We start from the raw sequence: 19,852 nt of genomic DNA, 5'->3' as shown, positions 1-19,852 counted from the left end.
ACAATACTTACAGGCAGATATTGCACCACGGTGCCATTTTGCCTCCCTACAGCCAGTTGTTTTCCCTTCGGGCTCCAACACACTAAGCAAAAAAGAGAATTTCATTAGCACTAAGGAACTGGAGAGTTACAAGGCCCCACAAAAGCAGAACGAACAAATTAAAACTAAAATTTTTTCCCCCTGCAAAAATCATAAATCTGAATTAAACAAAGAGGGAGTCATCCAGTCACAGAAAAGCAAGACTGCACAGATCAAAAACCAACAGATGATGACTCTTATTTGCATGCTTCTTTGGACATGACAGTCAAGCTTGAGATAGCAGAAGCCACAGTTGGGTACATTTGACGCTAACTCACAAGACGCAGCTCGTCCAATCAACTGGGAAAGAGCAGCTATGTTGCATCACATTTTCTGAGTCTTAGGGAGTTTAACACCTTCCTTTTTGTGAAGAATTTTTATTTAAGAAACCTCCTCCCCAGACAAACAGCCTGTCTTTTTACACCTATAAATCTGCTTCTATTCTTCGGTTTCCAACATTCTGTATGCTATCGGAGGCTGCCACTCACCAGATGTAACAGCTACAGAGGAAGGCAGCGTGGCATACACTTTCACCGAGTCCGTGACCTGCAGGACAGAGATGCTGCCATCGGACAGGCAGATGGCCACCATGGCGGGACTAGCAGGGTTCCACTTCAGGTCGTTGACCATTGCTGCGCTTCCCGAGTCCTTGGCCAGTTTGTGATAAGCAAATGCACGTTTCTGCTGTTTTGCCTTTTAGGAAAGACAAATACATGAGAGAGCTGAAGCTGAGCACAAAACCAAGTTCTCCCAAAGTCATAACCCAAAGCGTTTTTGACGTTCCTATAAATTAATGACTGATAAAAATAAGAAGCAGATTGAGTTTACTGAACAAATCCTTTACAAGACACCTCCCACGGAGACACATAAAACCCCACCCAAGGTATGCCTCTTCTCCTGCTATAACCTGAAAAAAGAAAAATAAATAAGCCCCACTTTGCATATGCTTTACCTGATTTAAGAATGTGCGGACATCAAAAAAGCCAATGAAGGAACCGATCTCACTGGACATCATACAGACGGACAGCGTGAGATTATCACAACTTAGAGCCAGATGTTGCACAGGAAACTTCATGGGAACTAAGGTACTCTGAACATTCTCCACTTAAAACACAAAAGGAAAGGAAGACAGAATGAAGGGAACAAATTTAAATAGCAAGAACTGTTCTTGTAAAACCATACCATTAGAACAAGTTTATGCAAAAATCACCAGTCCTATTAACAGCAGCTGTCAAAGCTAACATGCAGAAAATCTGAGTGACAGCAAACCCTTTCATGTCTATCAAGTCTCAAGAGTTGCCAAATTCTTAAGAAAATTCCATTTTCCTTCCTCAGTAACCTGGAGGAAAAATAAGTGGACAGATTTTTGGTTTTACTTCTGTATGCACATGATACGTCAGGTGGTACAGTTACCAAGGACAACGGAAGAACGAAAACAATTTTGCACTTAAGTGTATTTTGCACTTAGGTGGTGGAACAGCAGTTGCTTTCTCTCTTGCAGGACAGTCGTTTAGTCAGAGTGGATAACTCTGTCCCTCCACTCACACACATCCCTGACGCATTCATGGCTCAAAGGCTGGCTACCAAGACAGCGTGTGGCTGCAAGCAAAGGGGGATGTTCTCAGTTAGGAAAAGTCAACCTCACTGTATGGCACTGAACACAGGTGACCAAACCTGAATGACACTTGAACAGGAGCTAGCACAGAGCACCCTGGTGATGCGTTCCCAACAACTGTACTTCGTTTCAGCTAGAGGTACAACAAATATTGTTCCTGCCCTCTCACACAACAAATGTGGTAATTTCAAATGCACGAAAGCGCAAGACGCATGACAAGGACTGTATCAGAAGCCAAGAGCTCCACATCATAAAAACCCATATAAAGCTGCCTCTGCAAAGACCATGAGATGTAAGTGTGCCTTACCAATTTTATTGGGATCTTCTCCCAGCTGGTTTTGCATGAGAAGATTTCTAGTGTGAAAGATCTGCAGGCTGGTTCCTCCACCAGCAAAGATCAGCCCGTATTTGTTAGATACTGCAAGGAGACTGGAGCGCTCTTTGGGAAGATCATCCGGAGCATCAAAGATGCGGACCTTCTTCAGTGCTCTGAACTGAAAATCCTGTTGTAAGAGAGTTGGGAAGTAGCGGTACATATGCTGGCAAAGAGGAATAGTTTACTTCAGTTTCTCTAAGACAGTAAGTTGAAAAGCCTCTCCATGAGAGCTGTAAAACACCTGCCAAGGCAGAGTCCACACCCACGCTGTCACTGGGCATCCCATCACATTTTCTGTCTCATCTAAGAAAGGCTGAAATCACACCACATTTTTTTTACATTGGCTGAATCTCTCTTCTACCCAGTGCCTGTGTTCATAGAACCTGTAGGAGCTGAATCTGTCCAGGTCATCTAAGCTTCTCAGAAACACACCAAAGTAGCCAACGGATACAGAATAAAAAAGAAAGAGAAGGGAACAAAGCAGAGATACAACACAATTGAACAAAACTTGTTGCCGCAAAGCTACAAAGCACACATCTGCTTAGATGCATCTTTGTTTGCTACTGTAATTTATGACACACAGAACAGATATGGTTATTCCTTCCACCCACCCCCAGTAATTACTTTGTATAATCAGACTTATTTTTTGCATTTGTTTCTCTCATAATTTACATTGTCCTTTTGTAAAAGTTGGAATAGAGAAGCAGAGTGAGAGATAAAAACTCCAAAACCACAAATGAAATAAGAAACAGCAGCTGCACTATTACCTTACAAAACCTGAGTTTCCCCTTAGGAATGAGTCTCTCTTCCCAAGGTGCCAATTGTTAAATGGAGCACTGGATCTAACGCCAGTAACTTAAATCAAGCATCTGAGTTTTATTTCCAAATTATTGCCAAAGCACTGAGTAAGTACATTCCTGCAACCTGAGGAGGCTGCAGGAACTCAGAAACTTCTGCAAAACAAACAGCCCAAGTCCCTTGTTTTTGAAGGTGCCTGAGCAGAAAGCAGCTGCACAAAGATCCACACAAGCTTCAGGAATCTGTCCCCCCATGTCCTTGCTAATACAGCCTCACAGTAACACTCCAGGAGACACCGCGATGGGCTAGGCTGGCACCACACAGCAAGACTCCAGTTTACACTGTCCCGTAGCAGACAATCACACATGCTGTTCCCAAAAGCAGGAGGTTCCCAGCACAAGGCATTGTGACAGAAGGGCTCAGGAATACATCACCCCTCCCCCAAAATATGGTTCCTCCAACTCTCACATTCTGCCTCTCCTCCCCGAGGCGTTACCAGGACCCCTCTCCATCACTGCCCATGCCAACCCCTCCTTCTTCCACTCCACAGGCTTGTACCAGATTCTGCTGAAAAGTCCTCAAGTGCTTCACAAACCCTGCAAGGATGCCTCAAAAGGCCCCCACTATGACACAAGCCAGCACCGCCCCCCTCCCCCCCGTCAGCCCTACAGCCCAAGCCCCGTCCCTCCTATAGCCTATAACCCCCCCCAGCCCAGGCCAAGCCCTCTCCAAGCCCGGTTCCCCTCACGGCGCGAGTCGTCCCCCCGCCCCGCTCAGGGCCCAAGCCAAACCTCCTGTCAACTCCCCCACCGCCCGAGCCAACCCCCCACCACTGCGGGCTGCCCCCTCACAGTCCGCCTGCTCTTCCTCCACCCCTCACCTTCATCTCCCGCTCCGGGATCACGTCCATATCGTCCCCCATGGCGACACCGGCAGCCCCGAGGCCCGCGGACCCCGCCGCCCTGCGCACAGCCGGGAAACCCCCTCGCGCCCGCCTGTGCGCTCACTTCCGCTTCCGGCGGGGCCGCTCTAGCCACAGCTCTCGCTGGTCCGCGGCGGCGGGAGTCTTCCAGCCGGGCCCCGCCTTGCCGCGGCTCCTGCCGGGCCCGGGAGGATAAAAGCCGGCAGCTCACGGCGGAGAGCCGTCCCCACGGCGAGGCTTAGCAAGCGGCTGTGTTTAATAAACCCTTTTTTCCTTATGTTTTGAGGTGGGGCCTGACGCGGTCGCAGTGGGTGCTGCAGGCCGCACCCGCCCGCCCTTCTCCCTGAGGAGCTCCAGCCCGATGGGGCTGTCCCCGGAGGCCCTGAGGGGACAGACCCCACTGGGGAGAGGCCGTGGCAGCCGCGAGGGATGGAGCCTGGCTGCCAGCAAGGCAGCTCTCCCAGCGGTGCAGTGGCAGAGGCTGGCAGGCAGCAGCTCCACCCTGTCCATCAACCCTGGGTAAGGGGCTTGGATGCTTTCTCCACAGCAGAGGTGCAGTGTTGCTGCAGTTCTAAGCAAATCCCACTCCCTTAGTGAGGACTGCGGTGGGAGCACACAGCCCAGTGCGCAGGGTTGGTCCCTGTACACCTCCAGTTGGGTGCAGTTGAGCTGGAAGGATAGAAGCTGTCTGAGCAGGGACAGTCTTAATCATGCTCCAGGGCCCTGCAAAAGCAGCATGTGTTTTTTTGGTCACAGCAGGACCTGGGTTTCTTTCCTTGCTCCCTCCTGCCTCAAGTTTGGGGGGTTCAGCCCCCACTCAGAGTGCCAGCACAGGGGGTACATCACCTTAGCACTTAGGCCTGTGGGGACAAGGACATCTTGAGAAGGGCTCTTTAAAGCTCTAGCAGGTTGTGTTTCTCTCTCCAGGACCAGAAGGATAAGGCTTTCCACAGAGACAAAAGCAGTGATGGCTTTGGGCAGTGACCTGAACTGTGGCAAACCACATCCAAATTTCCCTGGTGTAATACGCTCCCTTTATTTTTTAACTTTACAACAGCTTTAACACACATAGCCCAGAAAAGCAGGTGCATTCCCAGAGGCTAACAGGCAGCAGAAAGCAGACACAGGGCTCTGATCTAAGGGCAATTCTGTCCTTTTGTGGAAACACATGGAAAAAGTGTACCCAGTCATTCCCCCAGGAAGCCTGGTCTCCATTTTGATAACTCATCTCAGACAAGAACCTCAGGCAATTGCTTCAAGAGCAGAGGATGAAAAAAAAAATAATCTTTCAAGAGAAGCATTACAAGTGTCTGCTCTTGATAAACAAGTTATTCTTTAAAACAAGCACCACCACCTGCTTTCTCTCAGTATGTCAAAAAAAAAAAAAGACAGCTTTCAGGAGGTGGCTTCCGCGTTTCATAACATAAACTCCATGGCATTTGGTCAGTTATTACAGATAAAGATCAGATCAAAGCAGTCCAACCCTATCTCCAGGATCTATTTAAGGGTTTATATTAACAGACTTGGAAACCAACTCACTTAATCCGCAACCAATCATATGGACCAAGCTTCAGAGGAGCTGAACTAAATACACTGACACATAGTGTAGCTTCAGAAGATTTATTTTTCAGTCCTTAAAGTAGACTGGTGCTGTTTTTGCTCATAGTTTTTTCTCTCCATTACAGTTTTGGTTTTCATGCAAACAGTAGTAAGAATGTTTTTTTTATTTAAAAGTGCAGCCTTTGGCAGGAACAATCAGCCTAGTAGAGTTAATCATCTGTATTTCCTTTAAAAATTTATTTATTAAACCATGATTTTAAAAAAGTTAAAAGCTGCCAGCAACATTTAAGAAAAGAGTAGGGAAAGGGCAAAGAGCAAACATCTGGATTCCAGAAATTGTGTATAGAGCAAGAATCACCGCAGTAACCAGAGTGTGGATAGCACAGTCCCAGCTACATCTAGATCCCAGCTCATACTCCACACTCACAGCCATTCTTATTTTGCAGACTTCAGGGCTTATCCATCAGCGAAATGTACCTGAAAGCCCCAGGGGACCAAGATGAAACACATACAGGGAGGTCTGCAAAAATCAGAGGGTCAGAGCAGCTGCATGAGGACAGATCCTCATCTGCAACTGGTCTGGCAGGGCTCACAGTTTAGTCACCCAGCTTCCTTTCACCTGAAGGTTTAATTTCCCCTAGGCCTTCCTGCGGGGCTGCAGGGGCATAACAGCAGGCTTGTTTCTACACTCGATGGACAGGACAGACAGCCACCCATTCAGAGGTTATGCTCCTGATCGGATCCAAGTAGAGATTGAAGGAGGTCCCTAAGATAGCTTTAATCATCCTCACTTGCAGCGGCTGGTGTTGGACCCACTGAGATCTGGCTGCAGGATGAACCCATGGAGCACACAGAAGCTGTCCCTGCAGTCAGCCATGCCCACCTGGCAGACCTCTGTGTCCATGCACCTTCCCACGTTCACCTAGCATGCAGCTAGGCCACAGAGGTGGGAGCCTGACTTGTGCTTTGGTGAGGTCAGGAGCGGAATAACTAGTCCAAAGTCAGGAAGTGTAGGATGGAGCAGAGAAGGCACTTATTTCTTTGCACCCGTGGAGCTGCCGTCAGGGGCTTTGCTAGAGAAATGCTCAATGTCTGGCAGCAAGGCCCTTTAGGAACCTGTCGTGACAAGCACAGCTCTGAATCCATACGCTGGGAGGAAAGTAGCTCCTCGTCTGAGAAATGCAGGAAGGGGAGAGGAAAGAGTAAGATCACAGGATTATTTTTTGGTCTCACATACACTTGGTGCTACAGCTTCTGTCTAACAAATCAAGTTGGCTAAGGGATGCAGCAGAAAGACACGAGCTGGGGGTCTCCAGCTTCCCTTGCTGTTCCTCTAAGGCAGGTTAGTTGAAAACTAGGACTGTCCACAGTAAAGAGTAACAAAGCACAGGTAACTCTGTTACAGACCAGCAAAGCAAACGGTGCCAATTTTTCAGCCTGTCCTCTTCAAGGGAGGCTGGCTATGTCTCTCTCTGGAGGCGGACCAGAAGGTTTTGGGTTGCTTTCATTGGCTTTTCCTTCAAACATCATGACCCTGCAAAACACAACAGATAATAAACCAATGAAAAAAGCAGGTGCATCTTTACCCATCATTGGGAGTAGGATTATCTTATCTGCTGAAAAATAGCATCTGCCTTCTATGCAAAGGGCATCCCATAATGAGCAGAGGAGGGAATGCCAACAGAGGGCAGTGCCGCCAGCCTGGCAGACAGCTTTGCTTTTCCAGCAGCCTCCAGGAGCGGGTTCCCAAAGGCTCTGCTGGTTTTCCTCTCAGAGCCCAGAGGATTAGCATGTTTTTAGACAGCCACTTCCAAAATCCCCTGGGCACACACTGCATGACAAGTGCTCCTGAGGCGTAAAAAAGCAAATACTGTCCCTGGCCCACCTTGTACATAACCACACGGCAGAACATTCAAAAGCTGACACCAAGCAAGCAACAGCAATTACAGCCAGGGAAGAGGGCAGAAACAAGGAGCAAGGCACTGGCTAGAAGAATCCCAAGCATTTTGCAACCACCAGCGCGCTGTCTTCCTCCCTGAGGACTGCAGCTACGCTGGGAATGCCAGCTGCCACACTGCATCAAAGGGCTGCACTGCTCGAGACAAGTTTTACATTTCTGCTCCTGCTCTGAAGAGTCCAACAGACAATGGGGCATCTGTTAGCAAGAGAAGGGCCCCATCTGTGAAAGCTGCTGCTGTTGGGAGGAAGGATGGAAGATGTGGGACAGGCTGCAGGCTCAGCCTGCTTCCATGGAGAAAGAAAGGAGGAGCAGGGATGTCAGAAGTCTGTGTGCTTGGAAGAAGAGCATCCCAACACACAGAGGTAGGGCACGCAGTGGAGAGAGGAGGGACTCATTGCCAGCAAGCACGTACCAGCTTAAAGGGACCACGTGAGAGGTCAAAGCAAGATCCTTCCTCCCAACCTGCCTTGAAGGCTGGCCGCGTTTCTAAAGCTGCCTTCAGAAAGGGCAAGGGGGATGGAGAGGAGCAGCTCCTATTCACGGTGGTTACAGACACAAAAGCAGGGACAGCCTCTGTGGCTGTGAAAGGAAAAGCCAGGCTTCAATGGGGTGGAGATGGAGCCAAGCAAGTCTTTGGAAGCCATTTGTTACAGCAGGACTTTCAGAGCCCTGTCAAGAGGGCAGAGGGGGCCGTGGGAGGCTAGTGCTGGCAGCCTGTACCGCAGAAAACCTCTCCCAGCACAAGCCAGCTGTTTCAAGCATGTGTCCCATCTCCATCTACTGCCCATCTCTCCAAAATCAGGCAGGGAGGGAGCATCCTGTGGGAAAGAGGAGCCAGCACTGCTGGTGTTGGCAGGACTGTCATTCACCACTCAACTCCTGCCACCATTCACAGGGCAAGCCCATGTCCCCAAAGCCAGCAGGAGCCACAGGGAAGAGACGGGAAGAAGTCCTGCCGTGCTGAGTGCCTGCACACCCTTGGGAAAGGGGGAGAATTGCTCTGCACAAAGCACGTGGGAGGAAGCCTGTGCTAACACAGAGCAGGCTGTGAGCACTCACCACTGCTCAGTCAGACATGGGCTTTTACACCCTCTCACGTCTCTCTGCAAACTCCCCCTTCGCAAGGGTCCTCGTCTCCCCTCCACAAACACCAAGCACGCACAGCTCCACCTCCACCAGGCAGAACAACTTCTGCTTCCCAGCTCCCCCAACATGCCGGCTCAGGTCCTGCGTCTCCCCCACTCCCTCCCAGGGACACTCACAGTTTAAGCACAGCAGAACGTTTCCCAAGCATCACGTTGACAAAGTCCTGGTACGAGATGGTCTCGCTAACCCCTCCAGTCACCTCAGAGATCATCTTCTTCAGTTCTAGGTGAGTCTTCGGAGCCCCCATCTTCTCCATCATCCTTTTGACAGACATCAAGTCTGCAAGAGCAAGGCAATCAGTGCTGTCAAGAGGCGACCACACTGAGCACAGACCAACCCTGGGGACACAGGCATGAGTTCCCACCTCAGACCACCTCACCGGCAGACTCCGGGGCTGACAGCATTAAGCTGTTGCTGAAAGCCAAGAGAAGCCTTCCCACACAGCTTACTGCTGTACTGCCCAGTACAGAGCATCCCTTCCCATTTGTGCAGCTCAAGATAAAAGCACCACACACGCAGAAGAGGGACAACTCTCCAAGTGCTCCAGAGACACGTGGGGACACTGCTTTCTAGCTCAGAGCATGGTGCCAAGAATCACAAGGATGGGGAGGAGGGAAGCAATGCCGGCGTTAAAGCTGGAGACAAACAGGCTGTGGGGAGCGGGTGCCCCTGCCCATCGCCACAGGCCATTTCCTTCCATTGCTCCACCGCCAGCGGAGACCTGTGGGCCCCTTCCCTGCCGGAAACGGCAGCACAGCCCTGAGTCAGGCCTCCTCCAGCTGCCCACAGGCTTTTCTTCAGCTTGAGGACTGGAGGAGGAGGGGAGCAAGGCAGCAGCCTCCTGGAAGTGCACAGCATGCGCGTGATTAGACTTCAGTGTCAGCTCCAGGCCTGCAGAAGGCTGGATCTTTATGTAACTGGTGCTTTCTGGGCCCAAATCAGGGCTGCTCAGCTGAGCCAGACTCACATCCAAGTCCCCTGCTTCCCTCCACTCCTCTCCCAGCAAAGCAAAGAGCTTCTCTGCACTAGAAGTGCTCATGGTTTTACACAGCTTCTGCCTCAAGCCAGGCAAAACCCAGCATCATCCAAGCCCTGCAGCTTCCCAGCTCTGGAAATGCTGAGGATTGAGAAGGCAGCCTCGGTGGAGAAACAAGGAGAAGAAAAAAAAAAAAGCATTTAGAGCAGAAAGAAGTGGAGGAGCTAAGCAGAGACTCAGGAAGAGAACAGGACTGAGAAAAGCTTAGATCTTGAAGCAGGTGAGGAGAGACTGAGGAAGCTGAGAGGCAGGGGCTGGAGAGCCAAGGAAGCCCCTGGCTGCCAATCAAGATCCAAGCAAGGCTGGACACGGGAGAAGCCCACAGGTTTTCCTCCTCAGCAGCACAAGCGCAGAGGGAAGCAGCAGACATCGCAGCAGACACCACCTCAGCAGACTGTTGCTCTTCCAACCCAGCACCAGCATCCCTCAGAGTCACTCACCAATCTCGCCTTGGTTGTTCAGGTCAAACTCCATGTACTTTTCTGGAAGAGACACAGAGCAAGTTAGCAGGACGCTAGAGTGGGGGGTACGCAGGGCTTTGGAGCCCTGCCTGCTTAGAGCACTGAAATAAAAGATTTGGGGATGAGATTGATATACTGCTGAATGCAAACAGTTCAGAGAGGGAGACCATCTCAAAAACTTAGTTTTAGCACCCTTATCTCAATTCCATGGCTCTAGAGATAAGTGCTCTTTAATTGTGGCTGCTTTTCATTTAAGCTGAAGGAAAACACTGGCATGAGAACAAGGTATCAGCTAGCCATGAATAGCGTTAAAAGGTTTCCAGCCAGAAAAACAAAGCTCTGGAACAGCCTCTCAGAAGGAGTAGCAAGGAAAACAAAACCCTGAGCACTCCCAATATGAAGCTTGATCGGATTAGGAGGGGGATTAAATGATGTAGTTGCCAGCAATAGCAAGGGACAGTCTCTACAGTCCTCCCAACACCGTGCTGCACTCCCAGAGCAGCACCTGCCAGCAGAGATGCTCAAGGACCACATCAAGAGGGCAAAGCCAAGAACATGCCTAGGAGCAGTTACACCAGAGCAGGCTGTTTGCCCTTCCAGCCCGCTGCCAAACATTGCTGAATCAGGCGATTCCAGCATCCTCAGAGAAAGGCAGAGCCTGCTCAAGGTCTGGTTAGCTTTGCAGGACAAAATCTGGCATGCTGTAACAGACAGAGCACTGATTTGAGTCAGGAAAACCAGGATTTCAGTCCTGTGCTGCTTCTGACCTTTGAGGCGGCACACCTGTGCTTCCCACCCCCTCTCCCTTGCTAGCTGTTCCCCATTTAGACTTTAAGCTCTTCAGGCAAGGATTTGTCTGTCTTGCAGACCATACAGCTCCTAGCGCCGCAGGGGGCCCCCCATCATCTCAGTTCTGCTAAATGAGAAGAGCAAGATGCCTGCTGCCACCATCCATCCACACTGAGCTGGAGAAATCTCCACTTGCCCTGCAGTTAGCACTCACTCCCCAGAACAGCCTCAGAGGACTCAAATTAAGTGAGAGCTCCCAGGCTGCTCCTTTTCCCCCAAGGGGAAAAACCTTTTGCCTCTGCTCCAGGGACACCAGCAAGCAGATGAGCGTGAACAGAGAAGTGGCAGGCTAATTTAAGGGGCCAAAGGGAAGAGCGGATATTTCACACATCGGAGCCTTCCCAGGACCTGTGCTTCTGAAGGACCATGCTGGGCTAACTGGACTGATGGGCAGCTACAGGCAGGAGGCAGAGGAACAGTTTGGCATGTCTTCACCTGGGTCTTAGCTGGTGGATTACTACTGTCACGAGCTGACCAGGACAGACCTACGGGAGTACCAGGTACAAGCTGAAGCTCTTCATGCTTTGGGCAGGAATAAATGTCTCCCTTCAAGCATTAAGCAACCAAGCCTAGATGAAATTGGGGCTGTCACACATGTGCTTAGGGGCCAAAGCGATGCTTGATGTGGAACTGGCTTTCCACACGCTCTGCCTCACCATAATGACCTTGTGCAAACAAACTGCCGCCTCCCTGGGCAGGGGTCAGGCACCCCAGCATGTGCTTGGGGACACAAACCCTGCTCTGCCGTGTCTGTGCCCAGAACATGTTTTCTTTTCTTCTCAGCTGACACTTAGCCAAACGTGCAGAGAACGGAGGCAGCTTTACATCATGCTCTGAGCCTTGGCTTGCACATTCATCTTTCCCTCCCATCCCAGCTGCAGGGGTTTGGTGGGGCAAAACCACGCATGGTTCCTCCCCTCACAAATGCATGTACACAAACACTGCACAGGGGCTCCCCAGGCCTGGCTGGGGAGGGCAGCGGGAAGGAGGGCAGAGAAGAAACACTCCCCCCATCATCACACAATGAATCGATTGTTGGAGGAGCTGGAGGAGGCGTTGGAGAGCGGGACAGGCCACGGAGGCAAACTCACGAGGCAGCAGGAGATGATGCCAAGGGCTCTCGTTACAGGGAATTCTGCGCCTGTGACCTACAGTTGCAATGTTTGAAGAGCCCCAATTGTGATGGGAAAAATAACGCAGGGCTGTAGCCAGAAGCCAAAGCCATACAAAAGGCAACAGAAAAAGAACAGGGAGCACAGGAGGCTCCTCTGTCTCCAGCAGGGTAAAGGATCACAAAAACCTAGCCAGATTCTTTCATGCTGGATTGCAAAGCCAAAATTCAAAGGGAAATAGCTGACAACGCCTGAAATGGAAGCAAGGTCAGGCTTTATTTGGCTAGAGCCAGGCTGAGGACAAACCTTGAGGGCACTTTGATGCAGAAGGCGTGTTTTCTCGACTGCCTTCAGCCACTGCTTGGAAAGAAAGTGGATGCACCCAGAACAGCCCTGCCAAATCTTGTCCTGTAATCACCTTGGGGATAAGCTCCAGAGGACCCCAGGCTTTTTCTCTGTCCCCCATCCCTGCAAATGGCCCAAACCTAAGCCCCAGATCTGCTGACCCTCTGGAGTTAGACAGGCTTTGGCCAGGGCTAGAGACACATTACTGCTGTCGCTGTTGGTACTGAGGGGCTCAGGAAGGACCAGATCAGACTGAAGAAGCTTTTGGAGAGAGAAAGGCCCCAGCTCCTTCAGGAAGCAGCTGAGACCTCTGCTCTGTGGGAAGAGGTCCTCCTACTCACCGAAAATAAGAGCCCAGCTACTGCATCGTCCATTATACCAGCTAGCTTGTCTACATATCTAGACAGAAACCGTCTTCTTTGCTGCTCCCCGGGGTTTTGCCCACGCAGCAGGTTTTGCTGCAATAGCAGCCGCCAGGCAGGATATCTGCAGGGTGACATGTCCCTGCCCTGCAAGTGGGGGAAGCACAAAGGCTCGTGGGGTAAAGCCACCTCTCTGGGGAGTTTCACCAAGTCCCACAAGCAAGGGGGAGGCATCCATCCCAGCTCAGTCACTTGTATTTGGCAGAGGATCTCAGGCTGGTAAGATCCAAGTGCTGAGGAAAATAATTTATTCAGAGCAAATAGGCTGAAACAGGGCACGGAAGCCCTCCAGTTCTCACCTTTGAACACGGCCAGCTTCTCCTCCAGATCTTCTTCATCGCTGAACTTTGGGTCACAGAGAAATTCCTAAAACGGAAAAAAGAATATCCCCAAGGTTAAAGATATAAAGGAAAACACCCTAGAGGGCACGTATGAATGCAGCATTACCCAGAAGACCTATGCAATTCCCAGAGAGCCACATCTGAGCAATAGTGCCAGGAGGCTTGAAAATGGGTTGAATCCCTCCACACCTTGTCATTAACATTCCAGTGCAAGGGGAATGCCTCTAATGTCTCAGATTTCCCACCAACAGCTTGAGGGAGGACTGGACCCCATGTGCCTTTGAAATAACTGCATGACACCCCCTCTTCTTGCTCACCCAAGGTTTCAGCTCCCCTCATCTCTGCTTAAGCATGCACAGCACATGGATCAGGCTCCTATCCCTTGCAAAAAGCACTCTGATCTCAGAGATTTCAAACTCTTGGATAACTGAGGGCTAGCAAATAGAACAGTCAAAGTTTGCAGAACATCACGCACCCAGGAGAGGACAAGTATTTTGGGGTAAGGAACAAGCTCTCACTCTCTCAAACAGCCTAATCCATTTTTCCCCCTACCCTGCTCAGGCTGGAGAGGAAATCCAGGGTCAGTTCTGGTCACTTGTCCCTAGCCCCACCTCAAAAGCCTTCAGGTACCCGAGAGAACAGACCACAACTTGCACAACCAGCTCTACTGCTATGCCCTGCCAGCAACACCCCCCCGCAGCTGTGAACAGCAGGGTCTTGCTCCTGTCTCTACCCTCCCACACCGCCTAGCTCCAGTGAGCCCAGCACAGCTTAATGACTCGATCTGTGTTCAGCAACAACACCACATTCTTCAGTGCAGAAATCATTAACATCTGCACAGCTTATGCATGGCCTGTCCAGGATAAAACCCCTCCAGGGGTTACAGTGGATAGAAGGCTGAGGCTGTTCCCTGCTCTGGGCATGTGTTCCTCACCACTGTTACTCATGCTCAGAAGGAAGGCAGGAGCGGGTCCCCAAGAGACTAGGGTCTCCAGCACTGGTAGTACTGGGGCAGCATCATTTGTGATTCATCAGACATCCCCTCCCCAAAGAAGCCCCATCTGCAGACACGAGGGCATCGGGACTGCAGGAGGTCCACACAGCCATCGGTAACCCAAATGCCCTCCAGCCTCCAGAGCGTGTTCATTTCTTCCAGAGGAGGGTTACAACCAGCTGCCCGCAGGTGCGAAGAGCTGTGCCAGTCTGGCTGCTGGGCCAGCTCCAGAGGCACTGCAGCCCCAAGCCGATGCCTGGTTCCTGCTGCCACAGCCAGCCCCAAGCCTCCCATCCTTTATCGCTGCCTGCCCCCCTAACCCTGCAGCACGTGCTCCAGGCCTCTCCAGCCCAAATGCCTGGAGTGGCTCCCTCCTTTCCCACTGGGACAGAGGAGCCTGGACCTGCCCAGGGAGTCCAAATGCCTCAAACCTTCACTGCCAGTTAGGCACTGCTTGGGCAAGTCCTTTCTGTGCAGCTGAACCAAGGTTTTGTAGGAAGCCCACTAGGACAGAAGTGACTGTCATCCCCTCCTCCCACCTCACAAAATCCAGATGGGACACCAGAGACTGTGCCCACTAAACCAGCATGACACAAACTTCCCTTATCACCATAGATACCAACTCAAATTGAGAGCTGTGGTGAAAAGCAATGTTTCCCGTTCCTTCTTTCACTCTCCTTTGCCAACTCACTTTCATTTATCTAAGTTATTTCTACCCAGGGGTATCGTTTGCCAGCCCAACACAAAAGGCCCAATTCAGCTTTGAGACCTGGGCTCAGCCAGCAGCCAAAGTCACCAGAGAGCATAGTGTTACCTACTGCCATTGCCACTGAACAGCCTCTGCAGAGGGAACTTGCCAAACATCACTGAGAACCAAAACAGGGCCAGAGCATCTCCTGGCCACCAGGTCACAGGTTCATTCCTGCCCTGCAGGAGCAGCAGGCAGCTTCCACCTACCAGCCGGACAGGGGATGTGGGAGCAGAGCGCAGTATTTCTCCAGGAGCAAGAAGCAGCACAGAAATGATGAAGGCTGAAAGGAATGCTACATCCATACGTAATGGCTGAGGGACACGCGCCCAGGGGTCCAACAGCCCCTGGCAGCATGGTATGAGGGCAGGATGGGTGACGCTAGGCACACACCTAGGACCCAGTCCCCTTGCATTTCGACTGGAGGGGAACTGGACAGCCCACCAGAGTCACAGCTCTGCTCCAGACCCAAGGAAGCATGTTTCAAAGGCATTCCACCCTCCACATTGTATGTGAGCCCAGCTGTGACTGTGATAAGGCAAACACTCACAATAGCACACAGGAATTTAGTCCCCAGGGCTGGTGACTCAGACTCAGCCTGAGTGGCTGAAGTTCCTCCTAGAGCCCTTTGCTAAAGTTCCCATTTTAAGGGGCATGTTCTATTAATAAGAACTGCTTAATAAGCCCCAGCCTCCGCCCCGCTCCTGCCCTGAACAGACTTTCTTGGGCAGAGAGACTTTTCTAAGCCAATAAATTCAGCCACGCAAGTTGCAGCTACCTGCAAGACAACCTGAGCAAAGCCAGATCCTTCCTCACCCCCCAAAAAGGTGGCTCCAGCTGGCAGGCCAAGCTCTCACTGGGCTGCTTAGGTGCTCCACACCAGCCGCCCTGCCTGCTGGGGCTGGGAAGGGGCTGAGGGATGCTCATGCCTGCCCTGGATGGGAGAAGCAGGCACCTGCTCTTGGGCAGGCTGAATTCCTTCCCCTGCAGCCCAGCGCATTAGAGGGTAAAACGAGGTTGAAACTAATCTGTGCTGGATTAGACTTGCCACCTTGATGCACGAGGCTGAACAATGTGATCTCCATTCCCCAGGAAGAAGGGAACAGCCAAGAGGGGATCCCAGAGGAAAGTTTCAGGCTGGAAGAAAGAATTCAATACTAGGACTCAGCCGTCCTTCAGCAGCATGTGTGCACTCAGGATGTTGCCTGCCAAAGACCCTTATCCCAGTGGGAGCTCTGGGGTAGAAACCAGCCAGGAAAGCAGGGCTGGGAAGGAGCTACGTGTTAGGATGAGACAATGAGATTAAGCCTGAGAGGAATTTGGCCTGATAGGTTTTTATTAGGGGCACTTTACTGGTTTGCAGCCCTGGGGCTCTTCAGGGCTTGGGAAACCTCCTCCCTGGCTCCAGCCACAGTATCAGCCCACTTTTACCTATCAGCTCTGTGTCAGAGGGAGGTGTGAGCCACTTTGCTGCACACCCACTCACAGCAAACTCCCCCACCGCTGCCACGCAGAGCTGGCAGAGCGAGCAAAGCACAGGAGCGTGGGGTTTGCTGCCCAGAGTCACTACAGCACAACGGCTGCTCAGGATCCGTGGGCAGCCACTAACTACCTGTGCTATCTGCAGCTTGATTTCTAGCTGCCTAAATCCCCTCTCCCAGCACTGAGCCAACACACAGGGCAGCAAGGACAGGAATAAGCAGCTCCCACCTCTGTCAGCGGGATGTAGCTTGTTTAATTTCTGTCATCCAAACCTCACCCAGAGAAAAAGCCTGCCAGAAGTGATGGCTACTTAGGGGAAAGCTAAGAGCCTGTCCTCTGGGTGGGAGGAAGAAGAGCCCCCAGCCCTGGGGCACAGCAGTGGCACACCAGCACTGTCCCGGGAAGCACAGCTTCCCAGACTCAATCCTACAGCTCCTACCAGCTGAAGGATCACGTATTCAGCCTGTGCCTGAGAGATGCTGGAGGATGGCTCTGAAGCAGCAGAAACTGCAGCAATAGGTGCAAGACACTCCCTTCCTCCCCAGCCCAAGGGTCAACACCACCTTGGCTATGGGGGACACTTTAGACCCACCTACACGCCTCCTTGGCACAGAGCGTGTCGTGCCTGCCTTCCAACAGCAAGTTTCAAAGGCTCCTTTTCAGCCAAGTCCTCTTATTCTACACCTTATGCTACAGCACCTCTTTCTCCACTCTTTTTTGGCAGCACGTCCTGGTTTCTAATCATGTAATTCCCTCTCCAGTGACCTACATAAACTTTATCTCCGCTGTCTCACCCCTGCCTGGAGGAGCATATCGGCACTTTTCACTGCCCAGTTAATGCAAGGGCAAGGCAAGCCCACCATCTCCTCCAGGCTCTCATCTTGTGCAGCTCTTTGATTTCTCCACCTGTAACACCAAGGGGCCATTGGCTGTATCAGCAAGTGACCACCAAACCCACCTAGAAATGACCTTAGAAATCCCATCCTTGATTGTTTCAAGGTTAAAACCTTTTTTTCACCCTCAGAACCGCTCTTGGCTGGGAGGGATGCCAACGGAGCTGCCCCCACAGGCCATGCCAAGCAAGGGACGGGGCAAGCCCGAAGCTCCGGGGGAGAGGACCTTGCCTGACCCCAGCATGAAGGGCACGAAGCCCAGCGTACTTTGCACTAATCCAGGCACTGCCATTCCCCCTGCCCAAGGCTTGTGGGACACCCAACCGCCCTGGGCTCCCCGTTCACCTGCTACAACTAAAAACTAGAAAGGCTTGAGGCAGCTCTTCTGAGCAGCAGAAACTCCTCACCTCGGGGAGATTGAAGCGCTCGATGCAGCAGAGGGAAGACTGAAGCCCTCCGGGAGAACAATAGCTCCTATTCTCGCAGGAGCACGTTCCCAAAGGGACTTTCCTGGCAGCCGCCCGCCGAGCATCCCCCGGCACGGGGCGGCCGCCTCGGCCCTGCCCGGGCTGCGGGGCGCTGGAGGGGACGAGCCGCCTGCCAGGGCCACGCCTGGGGCGGAGGGGATGGAGAGCGAACCCCCCCGCAGGACCACCGCCCGCCGCACCCAGCCGAACCTCCCTCCCGGGGGGGCACAGGCGAAGCGGGGTGGGCAGCTCCCGCTCCCCCTGCCTTCGCCCCCCTCTCCCCCGCCGGGTCAGCCCCGGCGTGGCCGCCCCCATCCCCATCCCGCCCCTCGGAGCCCCCCGCCCCCGAAGGGTCGGGTCGGGGTGGGGGGGGGGCTCAGCCCCACCTTGTTGATCTCCTCCAGCCGCCCGTCCTGCGGGGCCCGCCGCAGCCCCCCGCCGCTCGGCCGGCGCGGAGCCGCCATCTCACCGAGCCGCCCCGCGCCCGCCGCCGCCTTAAGTAGGGCCGGGCCGGGCCGTGCCGGGCGGGCGGTGCGGGCCCTCCGCCCCCGCCGTTAACCCCTTCCCCGCCCCACCGCCGCCAACGGGCGGCTGACGGCGCCCGCTCCGCTCCGCTCCGGGCGGCTGCTGGGGAGGGAGGGGGCAAGGCTGGTACCCGCGGGGTGCAGCCGCTCGGCAGGCTCTTGCCGGAGACCTGCAAGGTCCAGAGCAAGGCGGGGAGGCAGCGGAGCGCCGGTCGGCTTCCCGGGGCCGAGCCCCGACGGGCGGGACGGGGAGGGCCAGCCTCCTTCCAGCGCTCACCGCCCGCCCTGCGCGGCGGCTGCGGCCCCCGGGGCACCCCTGGGAGCCGCTGCGGAGCCCCCCCCCCCGGGGCAGGTGCACCCCCGCCCCGCCGCCTCGGGGGTCCCCGCTCGGGGACCGAGCACTGATTCCGGTGGCGGGTTTGCAAGGTGCTGTTTGGGAGCGGCTCCGCGGTGTGATAAGGCACAACCGCTTGCGAGTCGGTGCTGGATAAGCCCTGGAGCACGAGCAGCAGGAAAAGGCATCTACCGCAGGACAGGCAGGACCAAGCTGATGCGTGTCCCGTCCGGGATCTAATGCGGGCGGTTGCGCTCAGCCCCCTCACTGCCCCTGCAATCTCAGCTAGACACCTTTTTTAAAAGATCTGTACTAAAGTGGGTTTTAGTGGGAATTGTCGGGCAGTTGCCCCACGCCACCCCAGAGCCAGCTGCATTTCAACCCCAGGTGCAGCTCTTTGAGAAAGCAGCAAGCGCAGGTACAGTGTCTTCCCCTCCTGCTGCCATGCACTCAGGCAGATGGGCAGCTATGTATTATATTAAGAATTTTTAATGGATACAGCTCTAGGCAGGTGTCACCAGCTAAAAAAACAGAGTTCCAGGGAGAGCAGGAGGGAGGATGAACCACGTCTTCAGCAGCAGGCATAAGGCAGAAGCTTGACATTTCTGTAACAGCAGCAAATTTCTGTGTTGATTGGAGACGTATAATTGTCTTCCCAGGGAGACAGTAAGTGGCTGTGGCTCCCTGCCTCTCGGCCAAGCCGAATCACACTGTGCTATCACTGCTACATGGTTTTGCTTTTGCAGAGCTGTCCTTGGGCAGTGAGAGGGGACCCCCTGCCATTACACTCCTGCAGTGCCGCAGCTCTGGCACCCCACTCCTTGGGCAGCTTTTGTACAGAATTAGGAAAGAGATGGGTTTGTTCCCGGTAGGAAAATCCCGTGCCTCTTCCAGACCGCTGGACCCACTGAAGACGATGTTGGGGGGGATCCAATGTCTACAGCAGGAGTCTTACATAGAGCGTTACAAAAGACTTCAGCAAACCTTATTTCCAGCACTGTGAGTAGAACACTGGTAAAACAGGTTAAAAAGCGACGTGGGCTCCAGCCTGGGGACTCGTTTCTGGTCTTATGGGAGTGACTTCAACTGCTACCTGGAGTCACGGCACAGCCAGCGCAGGGTGGGCTGAACAAGGACCTGGCTGGGCTGCCTGCGTGGCCCCACAGACCAGCCCGCGTGGGAGCCCGGAGTGAGCGCACATGCCTTTCCTTTAAAGGCGATATAGCCTCCGACCTCTGCCACCCAGTGGGAATGACACTGGCAGGAGCTGGCCGTGTCCAGCTGCTCCCCGTCCAGCCCGCGCTGGCTGCACAGCCTGGTGCCACCAGCCAGCTCCTCTCCGGTGGGGAGGGTGTGCGGGTGCCGATGTGGGGCTGTGGGGTGATGCAG

General features: G+C 53.1%; 2 protein-coding genes across 3 annotated transcripts in view; both read right to left on the bottom strand.

The window, feature by feature from the left end:
- Positions 1–3,789, bottom strand: part of NUP214 (nucleoporin 214) — a 44,058-nt gene extending 40,269 nt beyond the window's left edge. The window contains exons 1-5 of the mRNA XM_059828692.1: positions 3,748–3,789; positions 2,001–2,196; positions 1,031–1,182; positions 567–771; positions 12–82 (exon numbers count right to left, since the gene is read on the bottom strand). Of these exons, the coding sequence (XP_059684675.1) occupies positions 12–82; positions 567–771; positions 1,031–1,182; positions 2,001–2,196; positions 3,748–3,789 (666 nt within the window). The remainder of the gene's footprint in view (positions 1–11; positions 83–566; positions 772–1,030; positions 1,183–2,000; positions 2,197–3,747) is intronic.
- Positions 3,790–6,110: 2,321 nt separating this feature from the next.
- Positions 6,111–18,069, bottom strand: AIF1L (allograft inflammatory factor 1 like). Of its 2 annotated transcripts, none has more exons than XM_059828859.1 (5): positions 17,992–18,069; positions 12,980–13,046; positions 9,932–9,973; positions 8,572–8,734; positions 6,111–6,883 (listed from the first exon to the last, which is right to left on the bottom strand). In XM_059828859.1, exons 1-5 carry the CDS (start codon positions 18,067–18,069, stop codon positions 6,796–6,798), a joined length of 438 nt encoding a protein of 145 aa, XP_059684842.1. In that variant the 3' UTR covers positions 6,111–6,795. The 2 variants fall into 2 exon arrangements, with proteins under 2 accessions (XP_059684842.1, XP_059684843.1); XM_059828860.1 differs by lacking the exon at positions 17,992–18,069 and adding an exon at positions 17,546–17,584.
- Between the last annotated feature and the right edge of the window lie 1,783 nt (positions 18,070–19,852).

The sequence above is a fragment of the Gavia stellata genome, chromosome 24 (assembly GCF_030936135.1).
Source record: "Gavia stellata isolate bGavSte3 chromosome 24, bGavSte3.hap2, whole genome shotgun sequence".
Classification (NCBI taxonomy): domain Eukaryota; kingdom Metazoa; phylum Chordata; class Aves; order Gaviiformes; family Gaviidae; genus Gavia; species Gavia stellata.
The sequence above is the reverse complement of the archived record's forward strand: the minus strand, read 5'-3'. Positions and strand labels throughout refer to the sequence as shown.

Excerpts from the sequence above, each read along its gene's own strand:
- AIF1L (XM_059828859.1), bottom strand. The coding sequence starts at position 18,069 with ATGGCGGCTCCGCGCCGGCCGAGCGGCGGGGGGCTGCGGCGGGCCCCG. Across the intron at positions 13,047-17,991 it reads GGCTGGAGGAGATCAACAAG|GAATTTCTCTGTGACCCAAA; the intron begins GTGGGGCTGAGC and ends TTTCCGTTTTAG. Across the intron at positions 8,735-9,931 it reads GAACAACCAAGGCGAGATTG|ACTTGATGTCTGTCAAAAGG; the intron begins GTGAGTGACTCT and ends TTGCTCTTGCAG.